This window comes from Felis catus, chromosome E2, assembly GCF_018350175.1.
Source record: "Felis catus isolate Fca126 chromosome E2, F.catus_Fca126_mat1.0, whole genome shotgun sequence".
Classification (NCBI taxonomy): Eukaryota; Metazoa; Chordata; class Mammalia; order Carnivora; family Felidae; genus Felis; species Felis catus.
Window position 1 is genome coordinate 18747012 of NC_058382.1, and position 26773 is coordinate 18773784.

Sequence of the window (26773 nt, forward strand, 5' to 3'; positions counted from 1 at the left end):
ATGCTTTTATTTATTTTTGCGACAGAGACAGAACATGAGCAGGGGAGGGGCAGAGAGGGAGACAGAATCCTAAGCAGGCTCTAGGCACTGAGCTGTAAGCACAGAGCCTGATGCAGGGCTGGAACTCACGGAGTGTGAGATCATGACCTGAGCTGAAGTCAGACGCTTGACTGAGTCACCCAGGCGCCCCTGCTCATTGACTCTTAAAGTAAAATTCTCTTTCTGCCTAAGGGGCCAAAAATATTATTTAATATCTTGAATAGAAGGTAAGTATCTTGAACAGAAGATAAAAGGGTAGTTTGCTCAAAATCCTTTTTTCAGTGCCTGTCTTCTGAAAGAAAACTTCCTGAGCATCTGGCCAGAAGATGATCATTACCCTTGATCTGGCTAGGTATTCACCCATAACAGACATAATCTAATGCAGCTTTTAGAACTAAGTATCCAGTGAACAGAAGCATGCAATTCCTCCAAAATCACTGAGGTGAGGAGCAGATAAAAGAAAAGGACTTGCTTACAGTGGCTAAGCTGCCCTTGTGACTTTGTGCCCCATGTCTCCTCCACTCTCTTCTCAAGGGACCATCCTCCATTCTGGACCTGCTCACCACTTACAAGTCAAGCCTCAGTCGAGGCACATCACTCCTCCTGGTTGCCCTAACTCCTGTGTAGAGCACCACTTCCAGAGACAAGAAAAGGCTAAGCCTACAACCTCCTTTGTGGCATCTTTATTTTTCTGATACATGAACAAGGTGAACACGGTCAGAAAAATCAGCTGCACTGAAACACTTCAGCCAGTCGTAAAACAGGGCACACAGACACGGAGGGGTGATGATAGCAATCCCAGACCAGCTTCCCCCAAAGGGCTTGTACTCCAAGCCTACAGCCAGAAGGTGCTCTGGGAAGGACTGTGCAGTACATCTCTGGTGAAGAGGGACAAAGAAGGACCAGTCACAATAGGGACTGCAGCCAGGCATGAGTTTATTGGCTTCTGGCCTCACGCTCCTGCTTGATGAAGTTGATTAGCCCATTGGTGGAAGCGTCGTGAGAAGTCACTGGGCTACTGCCGTCAAGCTCAGGCTCGATTTTCTTGGCCAGCTGCTTTCCCAGCTCCACCCTGGCAGGGCAATAAGAATAAGAGGAAGGTTCCAGCATCACCAGTGAAATCCGTAAGCCTGCCCACAGGTATTCTCCACCCTCCCCTTGAGGAGCAGCAACTCACCCCCACTGGTCAAAGCTGTTGATGTCCCAGATGATGCCCTGAACGAAGATCTTGTGCTCGTACATGGCTACAGAGGTGGCAGATGGGGCACATTAGGGCTCTACCAGCTTCATCCAACCTACCCCAGGCCAGGACCTTCCCCGCTCACTCACCAATCAAGGCTCCCAGAATGAATGGTGTGAGCTTGGTGAACACAATAGAGTTGGTTGGGCGATTTCCTTCAAAGACCTTCAGAAAACACCCAGGAATGTCCCCTGGTTAGTTGTGATCCCCAAATAACTTAAGAGGGGATGTACACCCTGTCCCAGAGGTCGGGATGTGCAGATCTGTAAGGACAGCCCCTCCTACTGTGTAGGACAAGGCAGGCACGCTGTGAATCTTTGCCCTGGCCTCACAACTTTTATCCTTCCGACTCCAGGATGCCACCCACTTCAGAAGTCCTGACCTTGTGTGGCAACAGCTTCTCAAAGTCCTCTGGACTCTTTCCTGCGGCCTGCAGCTCCTTCCGGGCCTCCTCTGTCGACTTCCCCTTCATCAGGGCCTCAGTCTGGGCCAAAAAGTTGGCCATGAGGATCTGACAAGAGAGACACCCAGTTCTGCCAAGAAGTACTGTCTGAGCTTCAGGCAGAGGGGCAAGACTTCCTGGCAGTTCTCAGCTGGGGTAGTCCCAGCCTCGGTCAGGTTGCCAGCCCCCAACGTAGAGCTCAATGGAAGTGAGAGGGGACGGCAGGTCACATCTGATGACAGGGTAAAGTAGGTAATGACAATAACTACCCTTTCAGGAACACGCCTGACTTGCCGAGGACCCTGCTAAGAACTTGAGCAATAGCCATCTTGTAAGATTCTGAGGGGCAAAAGCATCCCCTCTCTTTCCTAGTTGAGCCTGTCTCCCCAAGTCAACAGTGCTGAATCACAGAGGTAGAGAGAGGAAGAATCAGAATTCAAAGCCAGGTCTCTGACTCCAAAGCCTGTGCTCACAGTTACCCATACTACTCTGCACACCCAACATAAGGTGCACTCAATCCTCTTCAAAGCCAGTGTCAGGTCAGGTTAGGTACTGGATGGTTTTCCCATTTGCTGCTGTGGTAAGTAAGATCTTTGCCCCCGCCCCTGCTGTCGCACCTATGTAGGTTACAGGACATGGCAAAAGGGATCTTACAGATGGAATGAAGGTAACAGACGCTGAGATAGGGATAGGTGGGCCCAATGTAATCACATGGGCCCCAAAAAGTAGAAGACCAAGGCAAATAAGTTGGTCAGAGAGAATCAACAGAGGAGGCAGGACAGAATCAAAGCTGGAGAGGGACTCCACCTACCACTACTGGTTCTGAGACAGTGCCACAGGCCAAGGTGGCTTCTTGGAGCTGAGAATGATCCGCTAGCTGCCATCAAGGAAACTGGACCTTGGCCCACCCTGAGCAAAGACCCAGTAGAGCCTGCTGGACTTCAGATCCATTGAAACCAATATAAAAACCGGGTGTTGTTTTAAGCCATTACGATTGTGTAATTTGTTATGGCAGGAACAGAAAACTAGTATAACCGCCAACCAATGCATCAGCTCTTTAATAGTTTGGGTGTAATGTGAGCCTGACAAAGTGTGAGGAGAGGCTGGATGGGGCTCTTACCTTGTGATGCAAACCCTTCCTTATTGGGTGCTGGGTCTGGACTGGGATGAGGAAGTCACAAGGTATCATCTTGGTGCCTGTAAGAGGGCACAGCGGTCACCCAAGCTCCTACCCTAGCCCATGGGGACCACCCACATGGCCGATAGGAGAGTGTTGACCTCAGGGAGAAGTCTCTGCCAGGGGGCCCTCCCCCTCCCGAGCAGCACCCCTGCCCAAGCCAGATGGGCCCTACCTTGGTGGATAAGCTGGTAGAAGGCATGCTGGCCATTGGTCCCTGGCTCCCCCCACACAATGGGGCCCGTCTGGTGGTCCACACGAGTGCCGGACTTGGTGATGTACTTCCCATTGGACTCCATGTCACCCTGGAATAGGGACAGAAACCCAGCCCTTTATCTGCAAGTCTACTTTTCTTCATGCATGCCCAAATCCTGCCTGAGATGCACCAAGTATACCTGCCCTGCCCTGTGGGTTATCATCAGGCATGTTCCTTTCATCGCCCCTCGAGGACACAGGCTCGTGGCTTTCTGGCTTAGAGCACTGCAGGAAGGTAAAGGTGGGGATGGAGGTCTAAGGAGGACCTCCCTATGAGCAGAAACCAGTCACAGTATATTTAATTGATGTATTTCTTTTTAAATTATTTATTAAAAAACATTTTTCTTAATATATATTTGTTTTTGAGAGAGAGCACGCAAGCTGGGGGGGGGGGGGGCAGAAAGAGAGGGAGATACAGGATCCGAAGCAGGCACCAGGCTCTGAGCCCAACGCAGAGCTCGAACCCATGGACCACAAGATCATGACCTGAGCTGAAATCGGACGCTTAACCAACTGAGCCACCCAAGTGCCTCTCAAGTTTATTCATTTAGGTGATCTCTACACCCAGTGTGGGGCTCGAGCTCATGACCCTGAAATCAAGAGTTGCGTACTCTTCCAACCAAGCCAGTCAGGTGCCCCTCTTTAACTGTTGCCTTAGGGAAAGGCTGGCTGAGGTCCAGGGTGTACAGCCTTTGAGGTCTGTCACCTCAACTAGATGCTGGACTGTGGGGAGCCCTGAAAAGAGGCCCCCTGAAAGAGAATCTGGACCAGGAGAGATGCTGTTTGGTCCCTGGGGGCCCTGGAGATTTGAGGGGGTGCAGAAGGCTGTGAGTAGCCCAAAGAGGCACCACAGATTGGGTGTGAGTTGCTTTTCTAGAGGGACAAAAGCAGTGCAAGCCATAGAGGTCCTGGCCGATGGCCCCCACCCTATCGCAGGCACACAGTGATGGCCAAGGAAGAAATGACCGAGCTGAGACCCATGCCCTAGCCAAGCCAGGGTCTGACTGGCCACCATGATAACCAGTCATGCCCCTCTATGGTCGTCAAACTTGGTTAACACTCAGATCAAACAGACCCTGGTAACAAAGAGTCACCCTGAGACTGGGAACAGAGGTGGGCCTTGGCTATACCCAAGGGCAGTGGGGGAGAAAAGCCCCCGGAGGGGCAAAAACCTGGGCTCATGGGCCTCCCAGTGCCCCCACAGGCTGACCCAAGACCTGGCCTGGCAGCTGGTACCTGCTGGAAGTAGGCGGCAAAGCGGTGCAGGTACTGGTCATAGGGTAGCATGGCCTGCGTCTCACACCCAAAGCAGTTGATGTACCAGATGCCCAGCAGAGCCAGCAGGACGGGGGCGTTCTTCTCCAGGGGTGTCGTATGGAAGTGCTGGTCCTGAAACAAGAGCAGAGTCAGTGAGAGCCGAGCAGCTGCCCAGGAGGAGAGGGAGCTGGAGCAACTACATGTCTCTGGCAGAGAACACGAGCCTCAGCACTTACCATCCAGTGAGCCCCTGAGAGCAGCTGCTCGAAGTTGTCAAATCCTGCGACACAAAAGCAGCGTCAACAGAAATGGTCATGCCCGGTGCCATTCTGGCAGTGGACACAGCTTCTTCTGGACCCAAGGAAAGGCTGAGGTGCAGCCAGAAGAAAAAGGACCTGGGAAGACTTGGGCCTACAGAAAGTCTTTGTAATCAGAGTCTGCCCTCAGGGCAAAGGCAGATCTAACTTCATCCACCATGGGAAATGGCAGGAGGGCAGTTGTGATGGGACAGAGATCAAGGCCAACCTGCAAACCCAAGAGAAAAGAGGCCTGCCGTCCTGACCCGAAAGAAATGTTCCAGCCAAGGGGAGAGGGGCCAGCATCCTCTGTGGGTCAGGAAGGTGTTCAGGGACATGAGACCCCCACTCCTGACCTCAGACTACAATATCATCTCCCGAGACTAAAACAAACACTCACCCACGTGCAGTGCAATGGAGAGTCCAATGGCTGACCACAGCGAGTAGCGTCCTCCTACCCACTAGGAGAGACAGGAAAAGGTGCTGAACAAGGGTTGGCGCACCCCGCCCCCCCTCCCTCCTGCCACAAAACTTGCCCCCTGAAAGCAAGGCTCTTCCACAGGTGCAGCATGGAGGGCCAGGCCCAACCCACCTCTGGGAAGCAAGACAGCAGGCCAGGCGCTGGCAACTCTTTGTGCTGACCAACAGGACAGACTACGCGTGGGACTGATCAGAGCCACAAGACCCAACCGGAGACCTTACCATGGCTGGCCCTGTCTCCTCAGACACACAGAGAGACCCGGCGCACCTCGTACCTGCGCCAGGCCCGGCCTTCTCCTCCGATAGACCCAGCGCCTCATACCTGCACCGGGCCTGGCCTCCTCCTCCTCCGACAGACCCGGCGGCTCATACCTGGTACCAGGCCCCATCTCCTCAGACACCCACAGACCAGCATCTCATATCTTGCCGGGTCTAGCCCCTCAGACACTGACAGAGCCAGTGCTTCATACCTGTGCCCGAGCCTCTTCGAATACCGACAGACCCAGCACTTCATACCTATGTCACGCCCGGCCGCCTCAGGCACCGACAGACCCAGAGCTCATACCCGTGTTTGGTCCTGTCTCGTGAGACGCTGACAGACCCAATGCCTCACACCTGTGCCAGGCCTATTCAAATACCGACAGACCCAGCCCTTCATACCTGTGCCAGGCTCTACCTCCTCACACTCTGACAGACCCAGCACCTCATACCTGTGCCAGGTCCTGCTTCCTCAGACACTGACCGACCATACCTGTATCCAGCCTCTCTGAACAGTGACAGACCCAACATCTTGTACCTGTGGCGAGCCCACCTACCTGGGCACTAACAGGTCAGAATCTCATACCAGTACCCGGCTTGGCCTCCTTCGGCAGTGACAGACCCAGCGCCTCCTACCTGTGCCAGGCCCTGCATCCTCAGACGAACAGACCCGATGCCTCCTACCTGTGCCCAAGCACACTTCCTTGAACAAAGAAAGATCCAACGCTACCTGGCCTTGGCCCTGCCTCCTCAGATACTAATATGCCTGGGCTTGGCCTTGCCCCTTCTGATACTGACAGACCCAGTGCCTCATATCCAAGCCTAGGGCTGCCTCCTGGGACAGTGACAGGCCCAGAGCTCATACCTGATCGTAGTCTCAGCCCCAAGACATACACAGGCCTACCATTCACACTTGCAGATTCCACTCTGTATCTTCCTGACACATTCACATCTTTTTAACAGCTATTTATAGAGCACCTACCACATAGCTAGCACAGGCAACAGAAGCAGCCCATGGGGGCGGGGGGTCCCCAGATGTGTAAATGAAATAATCGTGCCAATAAATGTGAAATGAGATATAAGTGCTTGGGAGAAAGGAAATACACCAGTGAAACCAATTATGAAAGGAACCTGAGGAGTGCTTGAGCTTGGATCTAAGGAATGAGCAGGCATTACCCAGGAAAGCACTGAGTGAGGAGAAGCATTCCAGCAGCCAGCACAGCATAGGCAAAGGTCCTGTGGCTAGAGCAGCCTTTCTCAATAGTGAGAGAGTTAAGCCCCACAGAAAATACTTTCAGTGACTTCACTTCTTAACTGTCCCAAGGATGGTCCAAGGCTAGTACTCTCCTAGAAGCAAAGAAGAGATGCTGATTCATTACATCCCCTGGATGCTTTGGGGCATTAGGGCTTAATTCTCTATCGGAGGCCCATTGAGACAGGCTGGGCAAGAGAAGCACAGCACATTCTAGATGGAAGAAGCAGCGGAGCTGGAGGGTAGAAGCTGAGAGGCAACGCTGGAGAATGAAGCAGGGAATGCCAGGGGTCATCAGGGACGTGACAGTACTGTGGATGAGGGTGCAAAGGACTGATTCAGGAACTTCAATCAAATAGGGTGAATTGAGAGAATGAGAGAATCAAGTGCAGCCCAGAGGTTTTTGGCCTGGGTAATGAGATGAACAGGGAGGCCCTTCACCTGGAAACAGTCCAGGTTTGGGGAAACCTTACCTGACAGACACCGTCCCAGGGGCCAAACCATGCATGACATGGGCTCTCAGATCTCACCGAACAGACTCAGTTCTAGAAAGCAGACTGCCAAGCTGCTGATTTTGGCTGAGCCAGGTCATCAGACCTCACTTTTGGGAGCCAGGCAATGCCAGTGTCTGACTTGAGCCTCTAAGACCTCCACCTACAGGACACAGTCTCTAGAACTCATGTTCGCTGCAGCGGCTCTTGCAGATCACACCTTATAGCTCGTCAGTCAGCATTCTATGCCTCTCCCACAACAAACCTCACTTTATCTAACTAGTTATAATTCTATTATTTCCCTCACCTGAGTAACTCAGACCCCAGTGCTATAGATCACACCCTGGACTGGCTAGAGATCCTCATGCCTCTGCAACACCATGAGCTCTGCCTATCATGCCTGACCGGGGTACTGAGAACAGGAAGCTGCCCTGGCCAAGGCATTCCATCTGTCCTACCTGATCCTAAGGGTCCCCAGGCAGACCCAGGTACACATACCTACGATGACTCTGGCTTTCCCTTGAGGGCAGCCCATGCTACCCAAGCCATGCCTGATCCTACCACTGAGGACCCCACCTGCACCTGACCCATATTCTCAGGCCTCACCAGCCACATCAGTTATGCATTCCTGGGCTAGAGCTTGCCTTCTCATTTCACCTAACAAGCCCAGGGATGCCAACTCATACCTGAATCTAGGTGACAAGAACCCACCTAAGATCACACTTATATACCTCTGCCCACATGACTCTGGATCCACGGACTCACGACACTGCATGGATGCAGTGGCTTCGCCTGTGAGGTTAGCTCTGCCTACCTGTGTCCCGCTCCAGTACCTCATACTACAGGGTCACACACCTGTCTGAGACTGGCTCCAGAAAGCTCAGCGGGTGTACCCAGCTCCATGTATCTGTGCCTGACCCCCCACATCTCAGATGACAGACTCGGGCGTACTTCCCTGAGCCCAACTCAGACTCCTCACACTTTCCTGAGAGACTCAGCTCTGTCTAAACAGGCCTGACCTCAACTCCCAGGCCCAACTTGAGAAACCCAGCTCCATATCCCTTGTCTGACATGGATCTCAGCATCTTGCAGATCCGACATTAGCAGCCACTGCTTGACCGGGCAACAACCGCTCACTGAGGAGCCTCAGACCTCATCAGACACAAGTATCTCTGTGTATACCAGTGCTCTAGAGAACCCCCCCCCCCCCCGCCTTGAGATGTGGCTCTCCCTCCCTGTGACTAACCCATGCTCTCCAAGCCTCCCTTCTAACTCTAAAACCTGGGCCAGCACACCTAAGCCAGAGCCACGTTCCAAGGACTTTACCAACAAGACTCAGGTGTAGATCTCTGGCTCCAAAGTCCATGCTTGAGAGAGCCACATCTACCTACTCTCGTCTAACTTAGGGCTTACAGACTTCCCTTGAACCCCACAGTGTCTGTCTACCTAAAGACCCCAATGCTGTGGGACTCGCCTGTGGCCACTCCACCCACCCAGGCTTAACCTTCTTCAGGCCCCACCACAAAAATCCAAGGGTACATGCCTTTGCCTGAATCCAACACCTGAAAGTCAACTCTACCTCCCTCCTCAGACCACACCTGACAGGCCAGCTCCACCTACCTTTGCTTGATCTTGGGTCCTGAGACCACACCTGGCAGGGAAGATCTGCCTACTTTACGTGCCTGTGGCTCTTACACTGCAGTTGGTGGGCCAGCTCTACCTACCTTCTATGACCCTGGCTCCTTATACTGTACCTAGCAGGCCAATTCTGCCTACCTGTGCTTGACCTTTAGCTCCTCAGACCATATCTGGTGGGCCACTTCTACCTACCTGTGCATGACTCTGGTCTTTAGATCACACCTGGAGGGCGATTTCTACCTACCTGTGCTTGACTCTGGGTCCTCAGACCACACCTGGCAGACCAGATCTGCCTACCTTACATGCCCCTGAGTCCATACATAGACCATACCTGGCTGGCCACTTCTACCTACCTGTCTCTGACCCCAGCTCCTCTAACCTGCCAGGCCAGCTCTGCCTACCTGTGCTTAACCTTGGCTCCTCAGACTGCACCTGGTGGTTGTTCTACGTACCTATGCTTGACCCGGGCTCCTCAAACCTGACCTGGCAAGCCAGATCTGCCTACCTGTGTTTGACCCCAGTTCTTCAGACTTAACCTGACAGGCTAGTTCAACCTACTAGTGCCTGACCTTGACACCTTAGACCATACCTGGTGGGCCAGTTCTACCTACCTGTGCTTAATTAACACTGGCTCCTCAGACCTCACCTGGCAAACCAGATCTGCCTTCCTGTGTTTGACCCCAGTTCTTCAGACTTGACCTGAGAGGCCAGTTCTACCTACCTGTGCTTGACCCTGAATCCTTAAGACCAATGGCTAGTTCCACCTACCTGTACTTTACCCCAGATCCTCAGATCTCACCTGGTGGACCAATTCTACCTACCCATGCTTGACTTTGGCTCCTCAGACCACAAATGATAGTGCAATTCTACCTACCTATACTTGACCCTGGTTCCACAGACGTGACCCGCAAGCCAAATCCGCCTACCTGTGCTTGACCTCAGTTCCTCAGACTTCACCTGATATGCCAATTCTACCTACCTGTCCTTGACCCTGGCTCCTCAGACCATACCTGGTGGGCCAATTCTACCTACCTATGCTTGACTTTGGCTCCTCAGACCACTACACTGTCGTGTAGTTCTACCTACCTATATTTGACCCTGGTTCCTCAGACCTCACCTGGCAAACCAAATCTGCCTACCTGTACTTGACTCCAGTGCCTCAAACTTTACCTGATAGACCAGTCCTACCTACCTATGCTTAACCTGGGCTCCTCAGATCGTATCCTGGTTCCTCGGACCTCACCTGCTGGACCAGCTCTGCCTACCTGTGTTTGACCTTGGCTCCTCCAACAACCCTTGGTGGGCCAGTTCTACCTACCTATGCTTGACTTTGGCTCCTCAGACCAAAAATGACAGTGCAGTTCTACCTACCTATACTTGACCCTGATTCCACAGACCTGACCTGGCAAGCCAAATCTACCTACCTGTGGTTGACCTCAGTTCCTCAGACCTCACCTGATACGCCAGTTCTACCTACCTGTCCTTGACCCTGGCTCCTCAGACCATACCCGGCGGGCCAATTCTACCTACCTATGTTTGACTTTGGCTTCTCAGATCATACCCTGGTTCCTCAGACCTCACCTGCTGGGCCAGCTCTGCCTACCTGTGTTTGATCTTGGCTCCTCCAACAACCCTTGGTGGACCAGTTCTACCTACCTGTGCTTGACCTTGGCTCCTCAGACCATACCTGGTAGGCCAGTTCTACCTATCTGTGCATGACCCTGGTTCCTCAGATCTCATCCGATAGGCCAATTCTACCTACCTTTGCTTGATCTTGGCTCCTCAGATCATACCTGGTGGTCTAGTTTTACTTACCTGTGCTTGACCTTGGCTCCTCAGACCATAACTGGCAAGCCAATTCTACCTACCTATGCTTAACCCTGGTTCCTCAGACTTCACCTGATAAGCCAGTTCTACCTACCTTTGCTTGACCCTGGCTCCTCAGACCATACCTGGTGGGTCAGTTCTACCCATCTATGCTTGGCCCTGGTTCCTCAGACCTTACCTGGCAAGTCAGGCCTGCCTACCTGTGCTTGACCTCAGTTCCTCAGACTTCACCTGATAGGCCAGTTCTACCTACCTTTGCTTGACCCTGGCTCCTCAGACCATACCTGGTGGGTCAGTTCTACCCATCTATGCTTGGCCCTGGTTCCTCAGACCTTACCTGGCAAGTTAGGCCTGCCTACCTGTGCTTGACCTCAGTTCCTCAGACTTCACCTGATAGGCCAGTTCTACCTACCTATGCTTGACCTTGGCTCCTCAGATCGTACCTGGCAGTGTTACCTGTGCTTAACCCCGGTTCCTCAGACTGTACCAGGTAAGCTAGTTCTACCTACCTACCTGTGCTTGACCCTGGCTCCTCAGACCTCACCTAGCAATGCAGATCTGCCTACCTGTGCTTGACCTCAGTTCCTCAGACTTCACCTCATAGGCCAGTTCTGCCTACCTGTGCTTGACTCCAGTTCCTGAGGCTGCTTGATATACCAGTTCTACCTACCTGTGTTTGACCCTGCTTCTTCAGACCTCACCTGGCAAGCCAGATCTGCCTACCTGTGCTTGACCTAGGCTCCTCAGACCATACCTGGTGGACCAGTTCTACCCACCTATGGTTGATCCTGGTTCCTCAGACCTCACATGCCAGGCAAGCTCTGCCTACCTGTGCTTGATCTTGGCTCCTCCAACCACCCTTTGTGGACCAGTTTACCTACCTGTGCTTGACTTTGGCTCCTCAGATCATACCCGGCAGGCCAATTCTACCTACCTGTGCTTGACCCTGGCTCCTGAGACCTCACCTGGCAAGCCATATCTGCCTACCTGTGCTTGACTCCAGTTCCTCAGACTTCACCTGATAGGCCAGTCCTACCTACCTTTGCTTGACTTTGGCTTCTCAGATCATACCTGGCGGTTTTACTTACCTGTGCTTGACTCTGACTCCTCAGACCATACCTGGTGGACCTATGGTTGACCCTGGTTCCTCACACCTCACCTGCCGGACCAGCTCTTCCTACCTGTGTTTCTCATTGGTTCCTCAGACTTCACCTTGGTGAGCCTGTTCTACCTACCTGGGCTTGACCCTGGCTTCTCAGACCATACTTGGTGGGCCAGTTTTGCCTACCTGTGCTTGACCCCTGGGTCCTCAGACCTCACCTGGTGGGCTGGATCTGCCTACCAGTGCTGGACCCTGGCTCTTCAGACCACACCTGGCAGTGCAATTCTACCTACCTGTGCTTGCTTCTGAGACTGTACCTAGTGGGCTAGCTCCGCCTACCTATACCTCATCTCCGTTGCTCACATCTCACCTAAGACATTCGGTTCTTCCCAGGGCTGGACTGTGACTTATTAGAACTCACTGGACAGATTGAGTGTTGTGAACCTGCCCTAATCTTGGCTCCACAGACCTTACCTGATAAACCCTGCTGTACTCACCTGTGCTGAACTATACTGACAGTCCCAAGGATACAAACCTGTGCCATTTACAGACTCCGTAGACCCTTCCTGAGAAACTCAATTCCATATACCTGTACCTGGCCACAACTCGTCAATCTTGCAAAATAATTCTACAAGATAGGCAGAGATGCAGTTCTATCTGCTGATCTTGACCTTACCTAGGAGATCCAGATCTAGTCACTCGTACCCAATCCTGGTTCCTAAGATCTCACCTGAGAGACTGAGCCCTGTCCTCCTGACTTCACTTCATATCCTCAGAGATCATCTAAGAGATACAGTTCTTTCTACATAAGCCTAACACCAGCTCCTTAGGCCTCGCCTGACAGATCTCGTCTACCAACGTATGCCTAAACTCAATGGTGAGACAGAGTTGAATGAACCTAACCATGGCTTTTCAGCTCAATCTACCTCTGCTTGCCTTTGGTTTCATAGATGTTACCTGAAAAACTCAGCTCTACCCACCTGTGCTTGACCCCAGCTCCTCAGATTCAGAATACTAACCAGAGCCTGACCTCAGCATTCAGACCTTACTTGGTAGAAACCCAAAGTACAAACCTGTATCTCACCTCAACTCTTCAAGCCCCACCTGACACAGACCTGTTCTACATACCTGAGCCAGACCCAGAATTCATGGATGCAGTTCCCCTTCCCCTTCCTTTTGCCTGACTCCAGCTTTTCAGTCTTTTGCCAGGGGACCCAGGACCACCTCTAGGATCACCGAGTTGTGCACGACCAGAACTGCTGGATATCACCTGAGGACATAGCTCTGACCTGGACCTGACCATGGATTTCTAGTCCTCACTTGTCAGACTTTGCTCTCTCTGCCCTTTTCCAACTCCAGTGTCCTTACCTGAGCAACCCGCTTCTACCTATATGTGCCAAATCTTGGCTCCTCAGGCCTCCCTAAGAAACCTGCCTAGTTATACACACCTTGTCTGACTCTAGCTCCTGAGACCTCAGACAGATGTGGCTCTACACACCGCCCCTGGCCGACTCCACTGTACAAACTTAATCCGAACAGTATTTCTCTCAGACGGGACAAATTCCTGGCTGCTTTCCTGGGCCTGAGGGAGGACTGGTGAGAGCCCCTTGGGCCTCAGACCTCTCACCCTATAGACGTGGGTCTCTAGACCTTTGTCTGCCACGAGCCTCTCAAACTATACCTTACCAACACAGCTCCTGTATCTGTTTCACACGCCCCAACTCCCCAGTCCTCACCTTTTATAACTTGCTCTATTCCTAACTTTACCTCTCTGGGCCCCTCAAACCCCACCCCAGCCAGAACCCAGTGCCAGAACCTTGGCTGGTTGTGGATCCGCAAAGGCCTCTGCAACCTCTGAGCTCTGCTTATCACACCTGGTCAGGATGCCGAGAGCCAGGTGGCTGATGTGGCTCAGGGGGCTTATGTGTATTTGCCTAATTCTGAGTTTTAATCACCTCATTTGAGTGAGCACACACCCATGGCCTGATGCTCACTTTGCAGAACCAGTCAAGAGAGACCCCGATGTATATGACTGTCCTATGCCAGGGACTTCACTTCATAGATCCAGGTTAAAGTACCTGTACATGACTTTGGTTTCTCAGACCTCACTTGATAGAACCATCTGTAAATACTGGTGTCTTTTTCCAGAATTCATAGACCTCATCAGTACCTTTACCTGTCCTTGCTCCTCCTCAGAACTCACCTGTACCTGTCCTGGCTCCTCTTCAGACCCCACCAGTCAAAGTTAGCTCTCCAATGTATGCGGACTGTGGCTGAGCCGCCGAGCCCTGAGAAACCCCACTATTTACCATCGTACCTCTGCCTGATCCCGACACGAGGCTACCCCATGACTGACCCTAAATGACCAGGCTCACCACTTATATGTCCCCCTGCCAGACTGGACTCTTCTGATCTTACCTCTAAGCCAGTACAAAATCCCCTATGTCTGTCCTGACCCTCTGTCTCACCTGAGAGATACTAGGCTCCAGAAATTTCCCCTGTCCCTGGCTCCTCAGGTGACACCTCTTGATTCAAAATGATATACATCCTTAGTGACCAAGGCAGGTCCCTCCTGCAGCCACTGTGTATGTGGTATGCATGGCCTGGCCCAGGAGGCCTTCATTGTGCCCACCTCGGTCACTCAGGCCACACTGCCCAGCCCCAGCCCCATGCCTTACCCCAGGCCTTACCTGGAGACCTGCGCCTCTCCCTAAGCCACACCCCCCTTCATCTCTGCACGCTGGACTGTTACGGCCAGTGAAAACCCACAGAGGGGTGACTGGCAGGCCACTCGTTCCTGACCACCTCCTGTTCAGGCTCCAGATCCCGGGAAAGAGGTAGAAGGCGCCTCCCCTACTTTATCAGACATGCAACATGTTAGAAGCTGCACAGCCTCTCTCGACCGGGGTTCCTCATCTGAGCCACAGGATGCAGAAAATGATCTGAGTGACTCTTCTCAATTCTTCCAAGGATGGTACATAATTAGTCCCATTCTAGAAAGAAGTTAACTCATTACACACAACAGATGCCTTAGGGCCTTAGAGCTTCATTTTCTCCCAGACTCCGAGGCCTTCAGAGCTTTCAAAGGAGATCACATCTGTGGATGCGGCCACCGAGCAAACAGCTCCCAGTCTAAAGGCCTGCAAACAGCCCCAGTGGGAAAACTCCCACTGGATGACACCCTCTTTGGTGTGCCTGCTACGGTCACGTGTTAGAACAGCACCTGCTGCATTCACAGCACCCACACTGCACCCTGCACCCCAAGCCTCCCCTGCATTCCACAGCCAGAGCCTTTCTCCCACCAGGGCCACGCTCAGGCAAGCCGCAAGGATAGGTCCCGCTCACTGTTTGGCACCAGCTGTGGCCATAGCTGAGATGAGTCCCTGACCACCTGCTGCTAGGGCTGCTCAGGCGAGGTTTGTTCTGCAGGCTGCCTGACAAGGCTCCGTGCAGGCCCCAGGCCTGGCACCTCCTCTCTGCCATCTGCCGGCTATTTCCACCCCTCTGGAGCAGGCCTGCCCAGTCACACCTCCTGCCTCACCCTGTCCCTTGGCCTTTACAGATTGCAGCTGCAGTTCAGGAAAAGGTCAACACTGAGAATAACTCACAACCTCAAGTTTAGTGAAGTGGGTAAGGGTGACTCCAGTTACCCCACGGTGGGGGCCGCTGGCAGGCACCCAGGGGAATGTTATCTTGGCCTTGCAAGCTCAGCCCGCCCTCAGTGGAAGTGGAGCCCTCATCCTGACTGGGCTGCTCCTGCCCCATAAGCCTCTCTGAGGGCCTCTCGGCCATTTCCCAAAGCTAGGCATGCAGCAGGTGCTCAATAAATGTTGACCTGACCTCATAGGCCCCTCATGTGTGTCTCAGTGGTCACGCCTGGCAAAGGACACATAATTCACCCAGCACAAGGAAGTGTCTTTACTTACATCCCAGAACTCGAACATGTTTTGAGGGTCAATCCCAAACTCCTTCACTTTAGTCTAAAAGGGGCAAAGGGAGAGAAGGAAGGAAGCCTACATTAGCTGGATGAGACCAGGAGCTCCTGGGTGCCAGGCGTCATGCCATTCAAGCTGCGGGCAGATGGGGCAGGGCTGGAGTAGCCGGTCAATGCCGGGCAGGAACCAGCAGATTTCACCCCTAGAACTGGACACAAGGCCGGCTCATACCCAGAAACAGCTGCAGCCTGGTGTCCATGAAGCCCTCCTGTGGCGGGAGGCCACACACCCAGTGCGGGGACCTGGCCCACACACTACCCTGCAACACCCACCTCCTGGACCTGTTGAGGTGCAGACACCAACCCATCCAGGACATACGGGAAACTGAGCCCAGGGCGGGAACCCGAGAGGGGCAGGGGCCACCTCCCAGGCCAGGTGTCACACAGCCAGGACACCTGTCCAGCCCCTTCCAGTATCTGAGACGGTGACCCTTCCCTAGAAAGCCTTTAGGAGATGGCCAACCCTGTTCCTCAGGTGCTTGGTCCCCTGTGCACAGAGGGTCAGCAACCCTAGTCAGATAGGAGGAGATGACTCTACCAACCAGTCTCAACTCTGCCGGCAGAAGGCAGACAGTGGTGCTCTGGTCAGCCAGCGTTAAGAGGTGCTCCTGCCTCCCCCTCTGGGTAGGGCAGCCCTGGAGGCAGGGGTGCGAGTCAGATATGAGGGGCAGAGGAGGTGGGGGGAACGGTTAGGAAAACCTGTGTGCTTCCAGCTCTGACATAGCCTAGTACAAAGCCCACCAGACAGCAAGTGCCCACGAGGTTTGTTACTCCTGGCACACAGCCCCACCCCCCCCACCTCGCACAGCCCCAGGCCAGGCAGACTGTAAGAACTGGCAGGCAGGAGACCGGTTCCCAGCTTCACTGACTCATGCAGTCACTGGGCAAAAATCCTTCACTGGGGCTTAATGTTCTTATATAAGAAATGAGATGCACCCTCCACCCCTACCCTGCACATCCCATGTGGGGACAGGCCAGGGGCAGGGTGGCAGAGGCCAAAGGAGATGATGTGTGTGGAGCGTTCTGGATTTCAGCCAGGCGTTGGAGGTAGACAGGGTCAACGGGATCCCTCTTTGGAGCTGCACAGATGTGACGGCAGGACGCAGAAGGGGTGCTGTGCCGCTCACCTCCGTCACAGGCAACTGACCCCTTCTATCCCATCAGCCCAGCCAAGATCCCCAGACGTGCGAATCACATCTCAGCTTGAGTTTTCTAATAGGCTATGACCTTGACACCTTGACGTGGCCTGGGCCCTCCCAGGGAGGAAGTCTGGGAGCCCACACGGGCACTTACCGTGTTGGTAGACAGGGCGACAAAGTGCTTCGCGACTGCAGAAGGCTACAAGAGACAGAGCCAGGTTACACCGAACTGAGTCCAGAGGCCGCCCAAGGGTAGTGAGCCTCCCACCCCTGGAGAAACTGAGGTCCTGGGTGGGACTCACTGCTCCCAGTCCTGGGCTCTAAGGCTGTTGGAGGAGCCCCACGTCAAGGTCAAGAGGAGAGAGGAGTTAGAGGCCCAGTCTACCTCGCAGGCACACAAGGCTGAGGGTCCCTCCCCTCTAAACAAATGAGTGTGGCCAGGGGTAGAGAAGGCCCTACAAGGCCAAGGGACCTTAAAGTGCCATCAGCTAGTCAGACCAGGTTCTGACACACTTGATATGTCTGGGACTGGGAAACGTCTTAACCAGAAAAGGTGGGCACCAAGAGAGGCTGCCTCCTGCTGCCAACGTCAGGAGAAATAGGGCCCCATGTAGCATTAGGCTTGGCCACTCAGGTGGACAGGCAGGCCCACCCAGTCCTTCCCAGCCCACACAATGCCCACCATCCACCCCGGCACTCACATCCTTGGCAGACAGGAGAAACCACTCCTTCGCTGTCTCCGCATTCGTAATGGTCTCCTGGGTGGTAAAGGTCTACAGCCAGAAAGTACAGCAGTCAGCCCCCAGCTCAGGGTCGCTGTGACCCAGACCCAGGGTTCAGTGGCAGAGGCCATGTGGGTGCCCAGTTATCACAAGAAGCAGTGACAGTCACTCCAACCTCTGCCCAACTGTCCACAAAGTCACAATGAGTGGTTCTCTCTGGGGCAGAGGCCTGGAAGTATTACCATGATCCTGTGACTCCAGGACTTCCCAACCAGATTGAGAAGAATCCTAGTGAAAGCCACATACACAGCGCCCATCCCACCCACACGCACCACTCCTCCACCACAGGTCAAAGGCCAAAGCATCTTCCAGGAACGGGGCAGTGGCCATGCTGGGGGCTCCTTTGGCCCAGGCTAGGCTGTGATCTCAGAATCCAGATGGAATTCTTCATATTTTATGTGCACCGATGGGAGTAAACAGGGCATAAATGGCCACAAACAAAACCCAAGCTGGGCACAGATCCCACAGAACAAGCAGATATGAAAGTTCTGGGGCGCCTGGGTGCCTCAGGGGGTTAAGCGTCCAACTTTGGCTCAGGTCATGATCTCACAGTTTGTGAGTTCGATCCCCGCATCGGGCTCTGTGCTGGCAGGGCAGAGCCTGGAGCCTGCTTTGAGTTCTGTGTCTCCCACCCTCTCTCTCAAAAACAAACAAACAAAAAGCAAGCAAACAAGACGAAGGTTCTAACTGACCAGTTCGGGTTTCCATCAGGTAAACCGCATTTACCGCCTGACAAGAACAGTCTGAGCACAGCTTGCCAGACCTGATCCACGAAGCACGATGTGCTCAGGAGGATCTACCCACCCCGCCCCACCCCCACCAACCACACACAGGGCTGGGGAGCCAGGCTGGGTCCAAGGCCCGTACCTTGGAGGCAATGATGAACAGGGAGGACTCGGGGTTCAGGGTGGCCAGAGTTTTGGCAATGTGGGTCCCATCGATGTTGGAGACAAACCAGACCCGGGGATCTCCTGAAGAATACGGCTTAAGGGCTTCAGTCACCATGAGGGGTCCCTGTGGGGAGATGCAGCATCAGAAAACAAGGCTCAGGGCCTACAGAAGTGGGGAAAGCCAGGTCTCACCCTGGAAAAACCAAGACTCTGGGTGGGACCCCTCACCCCATCCCAAAGGAGTCCTCCTTACCAGGTCAGAGCCACCGATGCCGATGTTGATGACGTCTGTGATGGGCTTGCCTGAGTACCCCTTCCAGTCACCGCTTCGGACACGCTGGTGCAGAGTGGGAGGTGTGTTCAGCCCAAACGTCCAAGTATAAAGTGCTGCTCAAAAGGATCCTTACATCTCAAGCCCAACGTCCAGACCCTCACAGGGTCCTACTGAGACCACACTGGCAAATCCCTGCCATACTCACCCCCCCAGCTAGACCCTATTTCATCATTAACAAAGTAGGGGACACCCCCACCTCAGTAACATTGTCAGAATTTGCCAAACGGGGGTGAACTCTCAGCAGAATCTAATGTATGAGAGACTGAGGGACGTGAAATGCCAACTACTGGGGCTGGTGCCAGGGACAGGACCATCAGACATGCAGCCAAGCTCCACACGGACCCCACCGATTCCTGTCTCCTGGTGTTTACAACACTGCATACCACCCCCAAGCTGAATAAGGGACCTGTGCACCCATCAGGTACATTAACCCATTAGTCGTGTTAAAGGAACCACCTAGCTTCTTGGGTTTAGAAATTCCCAGCTTCTCTAGGCAACAGGGGCTAAAATTAAGAGATGGCTCTTTGGCAAAGATCAAATCTAGGGCACAGTGAGAAGGTGAAGCAGAGAGTGTGGCTATAAAATGCTTTGTTTAGATCTCAGAAGGAGCTAAAGTGGTAACACAGAAAACATTTTGGTCAAATATCCGGCTTCTGAGGAAACTCACTCTCAAAAACAATGATAGAAAAGGCCTTGTCTTGAAGATATTTGTAGGTATGGTTTTTGCCTGATGGAGTGAACCCCCCCTCAGTAAGCTTCATAGGAGACCCACAAAGACAACTGAATTGTCAGAAACACTACCAGCTTGGACTGAAAGGGACAGAGATAGTACAAAAGGAAAAGAGGGCTTTAGATACCCATGTTTTTTTTTTTTTTCCAACATTTATTTTTGAGAGAGAGAGAGCGAGCAAGCAGGGGAGGGGCAGAGAGAGAGGGAGACACAGAATCCAAAGCAGGCTCCAGGCTCTGACCGGTCAGTGCAGCGCCTGACGGTACGGCTCAAATTCACAGACCACAAGATCATGACCTGAGCCGATATTGGAAGCTTAACCAACTGAGCCACTCAGGCATCCCTAGATACCCACGTTTCTATGGGCAGTAAGCAGGCCGAAAAACCTATGTAGCTGCAAACACAAACTACCTTTCAGGTAAAAAGAATGAATGAGGGCAAGGCCAAAATCCTTGAGAAATGATTCCTAGACCTTGAGTCCTAACCAAGCCAACCTCGAGTCTATGTCCTGCTGGATTTCAAAATGGTTTGGACCAATGACTCCTGTGTGCCTCCCATCTCCCCTCTCTTTGAACAGGAATTCTCCTATATCAACTATCCTACACCTACCTCACCGTTGTGGGTTGGGTGTGTGTGGTGCAAATAAATTGTTTCTTTAATTCACATGTCTTCACATCAAAAGGAAGTATATCTGAGTTGCATTAAAGGAAATGCAGATACTGCTCGACCTCTACCTCATTCTGATGATGAGGTTCTGGACTTCCAGCTGATCTTGTAATGGGATACAGCCTTAGGAGAAAGTGAGTAGGGTGTTCTCCATGTGGAAGGAACATAATTACTGGGAGCCAGAAGGCAGACTGTGTAGCCAACTCCCAAGATCGCTCCCAGTGGTCCTCACCTCCTTCTGGTGTTCACGTCCTTGTGCTGTCCCCTCCTCCTTTGATCAGAACTGACCTATACAACTAACACAGTCGTACAGGAATGAAAGATGTAATTTCACGTGCTAGCTCAAGGTACTAAAAGACCCTGAGGCACTCTGTCTTGCTTTCCCTTGGATCACTCATTTGGGGAAATCAGCTGCCTTGTCATGAGGACACTGCTGTACGGAGGTCCGCAAGGTGAGGAACTGAAGCCTCCCCAAAGCCAGCATTAATAGCGAGTGAGTCCTCTTGGATGCAGATCCTGCAGGCTCCATCAAGCCTTCAGATGAGCGCTAACCTTGGCCAGTATCTTGACTACAACCTTATGAGACCAGAACCAGCCAGCACAGCCGCTGCAAATCCCGATCCACAGAAACGTCAATCGCTGTCTTCAGCTGCTAAGTTTTGGAGCAATTTATTATACACCAATAGAAAACTACTATATACATCTTTCCCCAAACCAGTAAGACTCAGCAACCTTTTTCTTTTTTAAAATAATAAGGCAAGGGGCGCCTGGGTGGCGCAGTCGGTTAAGCGTCCGACTTCAGCCAGGTCACGATCTCGCGGTCCGTGAGTTCGAGCCCCGCGTCGGGCTCTGGGCTGATGGCTCAGAGCCTAGAGCCTGTTTCCGATTCTGTGTCTCCCTCTCTCTCTGCCCCTCCCCCGTTCATGCTCTGTCTCTCTCTGTCCGAAAAATAAATAAACGTTGAAAAAAAAAATTTAAAAAATGAAATAATAAGGCAACCAATTTTCATGGGAAGTTTTCCATCAATAAAAAAATAAAGTTCTTCAGCTTCTCAAACCTCCCTCTCACCATTAAAGTTTTGTTACAATAAAGCATCCCAGGGGAGAAAACTTGTGTCTTTAATATGACTACGCACAGCCTTTCTTCCACCAGATGGGGTTTTACAACACATGCCAGTTTTGCAATTTCCATTTCCAACTTCATTGCACATCCTCAACAGCAGGGCAGGTCAAGGTAACCATAGCTCCCTAATATCTAATGGTGCCCGGGACTACAATATATAAACATATACTGATTTTACTAATTAGTTCGTTGATAAAATGGGCTCAGGCTGTTTGTGTTTTTTAATCTTTTTTTCATTTTTAAAGATTTTATTTTTAAGTAGTCTCTATGGCCAATGTGGGGCTCAAACTCACGACCCCAAGATCAAGAATCACACGCTCCACCGACTGAGCCAGCCAGGTGCCCTGAGCCCAGGTTGTTTGTGACTTTTGACACTATAATCAGGATCATGGCGAGCATCCTCAACCCGACCTTGGCAAACTTCTAACCTCGGCACAGCTATGGGGAGTGTTCCTCACCGTAGAATTGCTGCCACTCAGTAGCTTTTTTTGAACTATAAATACCCCATCAGTCTGAGTCAGGTATCCCACAGCCAGCTCTAAAGGAGTGCTTTCCTGGAAATAGCTTCCCGGTCGGCCAGCGCCACACTCTCCACGCCGCAGGCCTGAGCACACACGCGCTCATCCGAAAGAGCACCAGCTTCTGACACGTGTCAGCTCCACCACTCACCCCTGATGGCTGGAAAGGCCCTTCCCTACACCCAAAGCCCATCATAAGTACCGACCACACTATTAAGGAACACTGTGGAATCCAGAGTCTCATCAGGATGCCAACCCTTCCTCACCCCACAAAGTTCTACTCATTTGGCCAGGCCACCAGGACTGATGGCCAGATCACTGCTGCTGTCTGAGGTCTGAAATGGCTGGTAGCCAAAGCAAACAGACTTGGGCCAGTCACAGGTGGGGGTCTCTGCTCCCAGGGACAAGCTGACCAGAGCCCAGATTATCACTCTCAGAGCACACACAGCCCATACATGCTATGTGCACATGTGCATGCGCGCGCGCGCGCGCACACACACACACACACACACGTACATCACCCCTGTACCCCAGGCTTGAGGATGTCCTCTAACCCTTGCAGAATCGACCCTGGAACAGACACTAAGGCAACAGTGGTTGATGTGGGGAAATCTCTAGCTGATCTCTGAAGCAACATCTACACCCACCCACCACAGGAAAAGGAGGCACCGTTATGTGGACAGAGGGACACGTCTTACTTATTTACAAGTACAAATAAGCTGCAAAAAGTAGTTAAAAATGAACCCATGTGTGTGTATACATGTGTACATACATGTTTCAAAGAAGAGAAAGATGTACGTATACACATAGCACACGCATAGGAAGCTTTCAGAAGATTTCACAGAAACTGCTATAAATGCTGCCTCTGGAGAGCAAGCTGGGGGCACGGTCAAGGAAATGTTAAAACACTGAATTTATCATGGCACCTGGGTGGCTCAGCTGGTTGAGCATCCGACTTTGGCTCAGGTCATGATCTCACAGTTCATGAGTTCAAGCCCCGCATCGGGCTCTGAGCTGACAGCTCAGAGCCTGGAGCCTGCTTTGGATTCTGTGTCTCCCTCTCTCTCTGCCCCTCCCCCACGTGCATGTACTCTCTCTCAAAAATAAGCATGAAAAAAATAAAGTTAAATTAAAAAACCATTCAATTTATCTAGTTCTAGATTAAAAAATAAGAGCATGTTGCTAAAGAGATTAGAAAAAGCAAGTCTCTCTTCTACCTGCTCTACCTCCTCTCCTCTACCATCCCATCCCTTAGGGGCCTCAGTTTTCTTTTCGGATCTTTATTCTGGCCAGACTGTCACCATGAGCCCACAGGTGATTACAGTTCAGCAAAGAGGTTGCTCTGTGGCTGCCAGTGGTAGGTCCATCACAACAAGGGTAGAGCCCCCAGGCCAGCGAGCACACAGACCGCCTCCATGCGATGAGGCCTTGAGTTCTCTCTAAGCAGAATGGAGGGGCGGCCCATCAAGGTCCCCAGATTCTCAAACACATGCACACCCACGGCCAAGGGCAAGTCCAGCGCAGGAGCTGCTTACCTGGCAGAAAGACTTCATCTTCTCCAGGACCCTGTTGACCTCTGGCATCACATCCTTACCATCCACCAGAATGGGGGTGTTTGACCGGTTCCGCAAGGCCACATGCAGCACTGCCCGATCCTGGGGATGCAGTCAGCGTGTGAAGACCCCCACCCCCACCCCCAGCCCAGGGCAGCCACGCCCCCGGGGGGGCACGGTGCAGCCTGGGCGAGGAGTCAGCCCAGCCCTTTTTCCCCTGGACACGCACACGAGCCCTGAGGTGTGTTAGTACCACAGTCTTGTACTGAGAATCTACTGCGTGCTTCTGGGTGTAGAGGCTACCCCAGGACCTGGAGGAGGCAGGCGTGTGCTGCTCCCCTTTGGCTACAGTCACAGGGGGAAGGAGACCAGGAAAAGCCCAGGGGGCCTCTCGGTGTTCAGAGCATGAAAAGCCAAGGAAAGAGGAACAGAGTGAGCAAAGGCGGAGAATGGGAACACAGGTGAGAGACAAGCAATCAATGGGCTCAGAGGACCAGAGCTCGTTAACCTTGTCTCACCTCCTCCGTGAGAGTACATGGTATTTGCTGGCACCTTCTGAAAAGTACCCCCAGCCCCTTGGATGTGGAGCAAAGAAGGGACTCAAATGTCTCTCACCAAGCGGCCCCACCCCACCAACTGCCAGAACCCAAACCAAACCAAACTGTAGGCCCGTGACAGGTGCCAAGGAGCTGTCCTTGTCATGTGAGAGCAACAGTCCCATCAAGCTGAAGCCAGTAGAGGAGTCCTTGAAGGAAACAGCTCTATAGATCCCAGGTGGAAAGGAAAGAGACGGTCTCTGGACTCCAACCCAAGGGGAGGTTCACTAAGGTGGAAGACATCATGCCACTCTACCCTCACCCTGCCCAACCTCACTCCTGTCCGACATTCTATAAGATGCACTCCTCCAGGAAGCCCTCCTTGACTGCAGCTTCCCTCAGCCTAGCCCAGCAGTGAGACAAGTTGAGTTTGAAACTTTGCTATCTCTTATAACGTCTTGGATAAGCGACTTGCCCTCTGAGCCTCAGATTCCTCTTGTGTGAAGGAGGATAATAACACTGTGAGGATAAGACTCTTAGCACTCAGTGATTATTATGCCTCCAGGCTTCCACAGCAATTCAGGAACAGTGCCCCCAAGGCCTGGCTATATCTCTGCTTCCTACTGATGCCTACCACTGAGGAGGTTGATCTTCTGTCCTAAGATTTCTCTTTTCACTAATAAAACTCAGAGCAAAGATAGACCAGAGTTAAGTTCTCTGAGCATGCCTTGATAAGCCATCGCCCTGCAGGCTTCGGATGTGCTCTAAGCAGACGCCATTCCACCCTCACCAGGTCCAGACTGCCAGTCTTGGGGAAGATGCACCCCACGGCCCTGCAATCCACTCAAGGAAATAGACTTTCAGGCTCTTTGTTAAGCAAAAACATTGCTGAAGAGCAGAGGTGAAGACACCGTGCGGTGCTCTCAGATGAACTCCAAAGGGAAGGAAGAGGCCCTGGAGGGTATGTAGAGTCGGCCATCCCCAGGCCAGCTCACCTCGGTGAAGTTGATCTTCTCGCCACTGAACATGCGCTCCCGGGCAGCCTCCACACCCCTGGACTTGGCCTGGGAAGAGAAGATACTGAGGCCTGATCCACTCACACTGGCAACCAAGTGCCCAAGCCACCAAACTCTAGGCTTGATGCAGTCCCAGTGGGGCTGACAGACAGGTGCAGCCTGGTGCCCCCCACCCCACTGCCTGCGAAGGGTCTGCTCAGACACTGGCACCGAATCCCCTGGAACACTGCTTAGAATCGGGGCGGGGGAGGGCAGGAGCTCAGAGCCCTGTGTCGCACAGAGGCAGTGACTGAGGTCCGCTGAGGGAAGGAAATAAAATTGCTCGAGGCCCTGTAGGCTCCCAGGACCCCGGTTCGCTTGCCATACTGTGGGTCACAGGTCAAGCCCCCCACAGCAGAACATTACCAGGTCCACCAGCATCTGCATCACACTGTCGGTCACAAGGTTCTTTGAGTAATCCACCAGAATCCGCCCATGGTTGGTGTTCAGGGTCAAGCTGCAAAAAGATGGCAGAAGCCACTGACCACACCCCGTTTCTCAGGAGAGCCCATTCCCCCGACCAGAGCTGCATCCAGAAAAAAAACATTCTCCCTGAGCCACACCCCAAACAAGCCTCAGCTGCTCAGCACAGCGGTGCTGTCGCCTGTCTGCCCACCAGCACAGTGAATGGGGCCAGCCTTACACAATGGGGCTGCAGACCCTTCCTGAGGAGCCATTCCTCTGCTAAAACCGGGAAGACAACGGCTGGGTGCACTGCCCCTGCCTACCCCGTGGAGTGACCATTCCCTCCTAGAGCTTGCACTCTGCGACTCAACTTAATCGGGAAAGGACTCAGAAGGCAGGGCTGGTCATGGGGCTTCCAGTCTGGAGCCACAGACCTCCCCTTCCCAACACACCTGCACCAGTCACCGGAGCACCCCGAGATTCCTGCCCCCCCCCCAAGATTTCCTCCCAATGATTCCTTTCCATTTCCTGGTCATGCATAGGTCTGCACACCGAGCTTCCTTCGTAGAAATCATGCACCCACATCTCCACCTTTCTCCGCGGCTCCCCGCAAATCCCCCAGACCCGCCCACCCACATCGCAAACCTCGGGGGTCCCCGCCCGTTCTGGGCCAGGGGCGGGGGGTTCAGGGGACAGCCCTTTCCCGCCTGCTGCGTCAGCTAGGGCCCCAGGCCACAACTGCGGAAGGAGCCCCTTCTCAAATGGCAGGCATTAGAGGTGGGGGGCGGGGACAGAAGGTGGAGAGAGAGATGCCCCTGCGGAGGGAGAACGGCGGAGTGGCCTGCTTCTCATGACTAAGCAGTCCGGCTCCGAAACCTCCGCGAGCCCCCAGGAACCTGCTTCAAGGAGGCTTCAAGGACAAACTGGGGCCTGGACCTGGGCCCCGATCCGTGGCCGGGGTCGGCCGAGGACCCCCGGGGACGGCCGGCCCGACCGCCCCGGCCCCGGGGCCGCACACCTGACCCGATGCGCGGCGCCCTGTGCACCCGGATCCGGGTCCCGCACGCCCGCGCCCCGCCTGCGGCCCCGCGCGCGCACCTGAAGTGGTTAAAACGTTCCTTGTCCCCCTCGAAAAGGCGGCGCAAGTTGAGGTCAGAGCCGTGCTCGCGATACCATTGCTGCAGCTTCTGGAATTGCGGGTTCTGGGTGAGCGCGGCCATGGCGACAGCAGCGGGGAACTCGGACTGGGACGTGCTTGGAAGAGGAAGAGGGGGCGGGCGGCGCGCAGCTAGCGG

General features: G+C 53.2%; 1 protein-coding gene and 2 long non-coding RNA genes across 3 annotated transcripts in view; 1 reads left to right on the forward strand and 2 right to left on the reverse strand.

The window, feature by feature from the left end:
* Nucleotides 1-931, forward strand: part of LOC109494816 — a 6963-nt gene extending 6032 nt beyond the window's left edge. Inside the window, exon 2 of the long non-coding RNA XR_002149894.3 lies at nt 574-931. This is a non-coding gene — a long non-coding RNA (uncharacterized LOC109494816). The remainder of the gene's footprint in view (nt 1-573) is intronic.
* Nucleotides 708-26773, reverse strand: GPI (glucose-6-phosphate isomerase). The gene is made up of 18 exons (XM_023245645.2): nt 26577-26773; nt 25440-25530; nt 25014-25082; nt 23465-23584; nt 18813-18896; nt 18537-18683; nt 17589-17660; nt 17042-17086; nt 15681-15734; nt 5107-5167; nt 4647-4690; nt 4390-4542; nt 3074-3203; nt 2842-2918; nt 1662-1790; nt 1369-1444; nt 1217-1283; nt 708-1111 (listed from the first exon to the last, which is right to left on the reverse strand). Exons 1-18 carry the CDS (start codon nt 26696-26698, stop codon nt 976-978), a joined length of 1677 nt encoding a protein of 558 aa, XP_023101413.2. The 5' UTR covers nt 26699-26773; the 3' UTR covers nt 708-975.
* LOC123382436 lies at nt 6541-15673 on the reverse strand. The gene is made up of 2 exons (XR_006590804.1): nt 11065-15673; nt 6541-10905 (listed from the first exon to the last, which is right to left on the reverse strand). It is a non-coding gene; the product is annotated as an uncharacterized LOC123382436 (long non-coding RNA).

Bases quoted from the DNA above. Each gene is read 5' to 3' on its own strand.
- GPI (XM_023245645.2), bottom strand. From the start codon at position 26,698: ATGGCCGCGCTCACCCAGAACCCGCAATTCCAGAAGCTGCAGCAATGG. The intron at 18,684-18,812 runs GTAAGGAGGACT...ATCTCCCCACAG, and splicing joins GCATCGGTGGCTCTGACCTG to GGACCCCTCATGGTGACTGA. The intron at 3,204-4,389 runs GTACCAGCTGCC...TCCCTATTCCAG, and splicing joins TTGCCGCCTACTTCCAGCAG to GGTGACATGGAGTCCAATGG.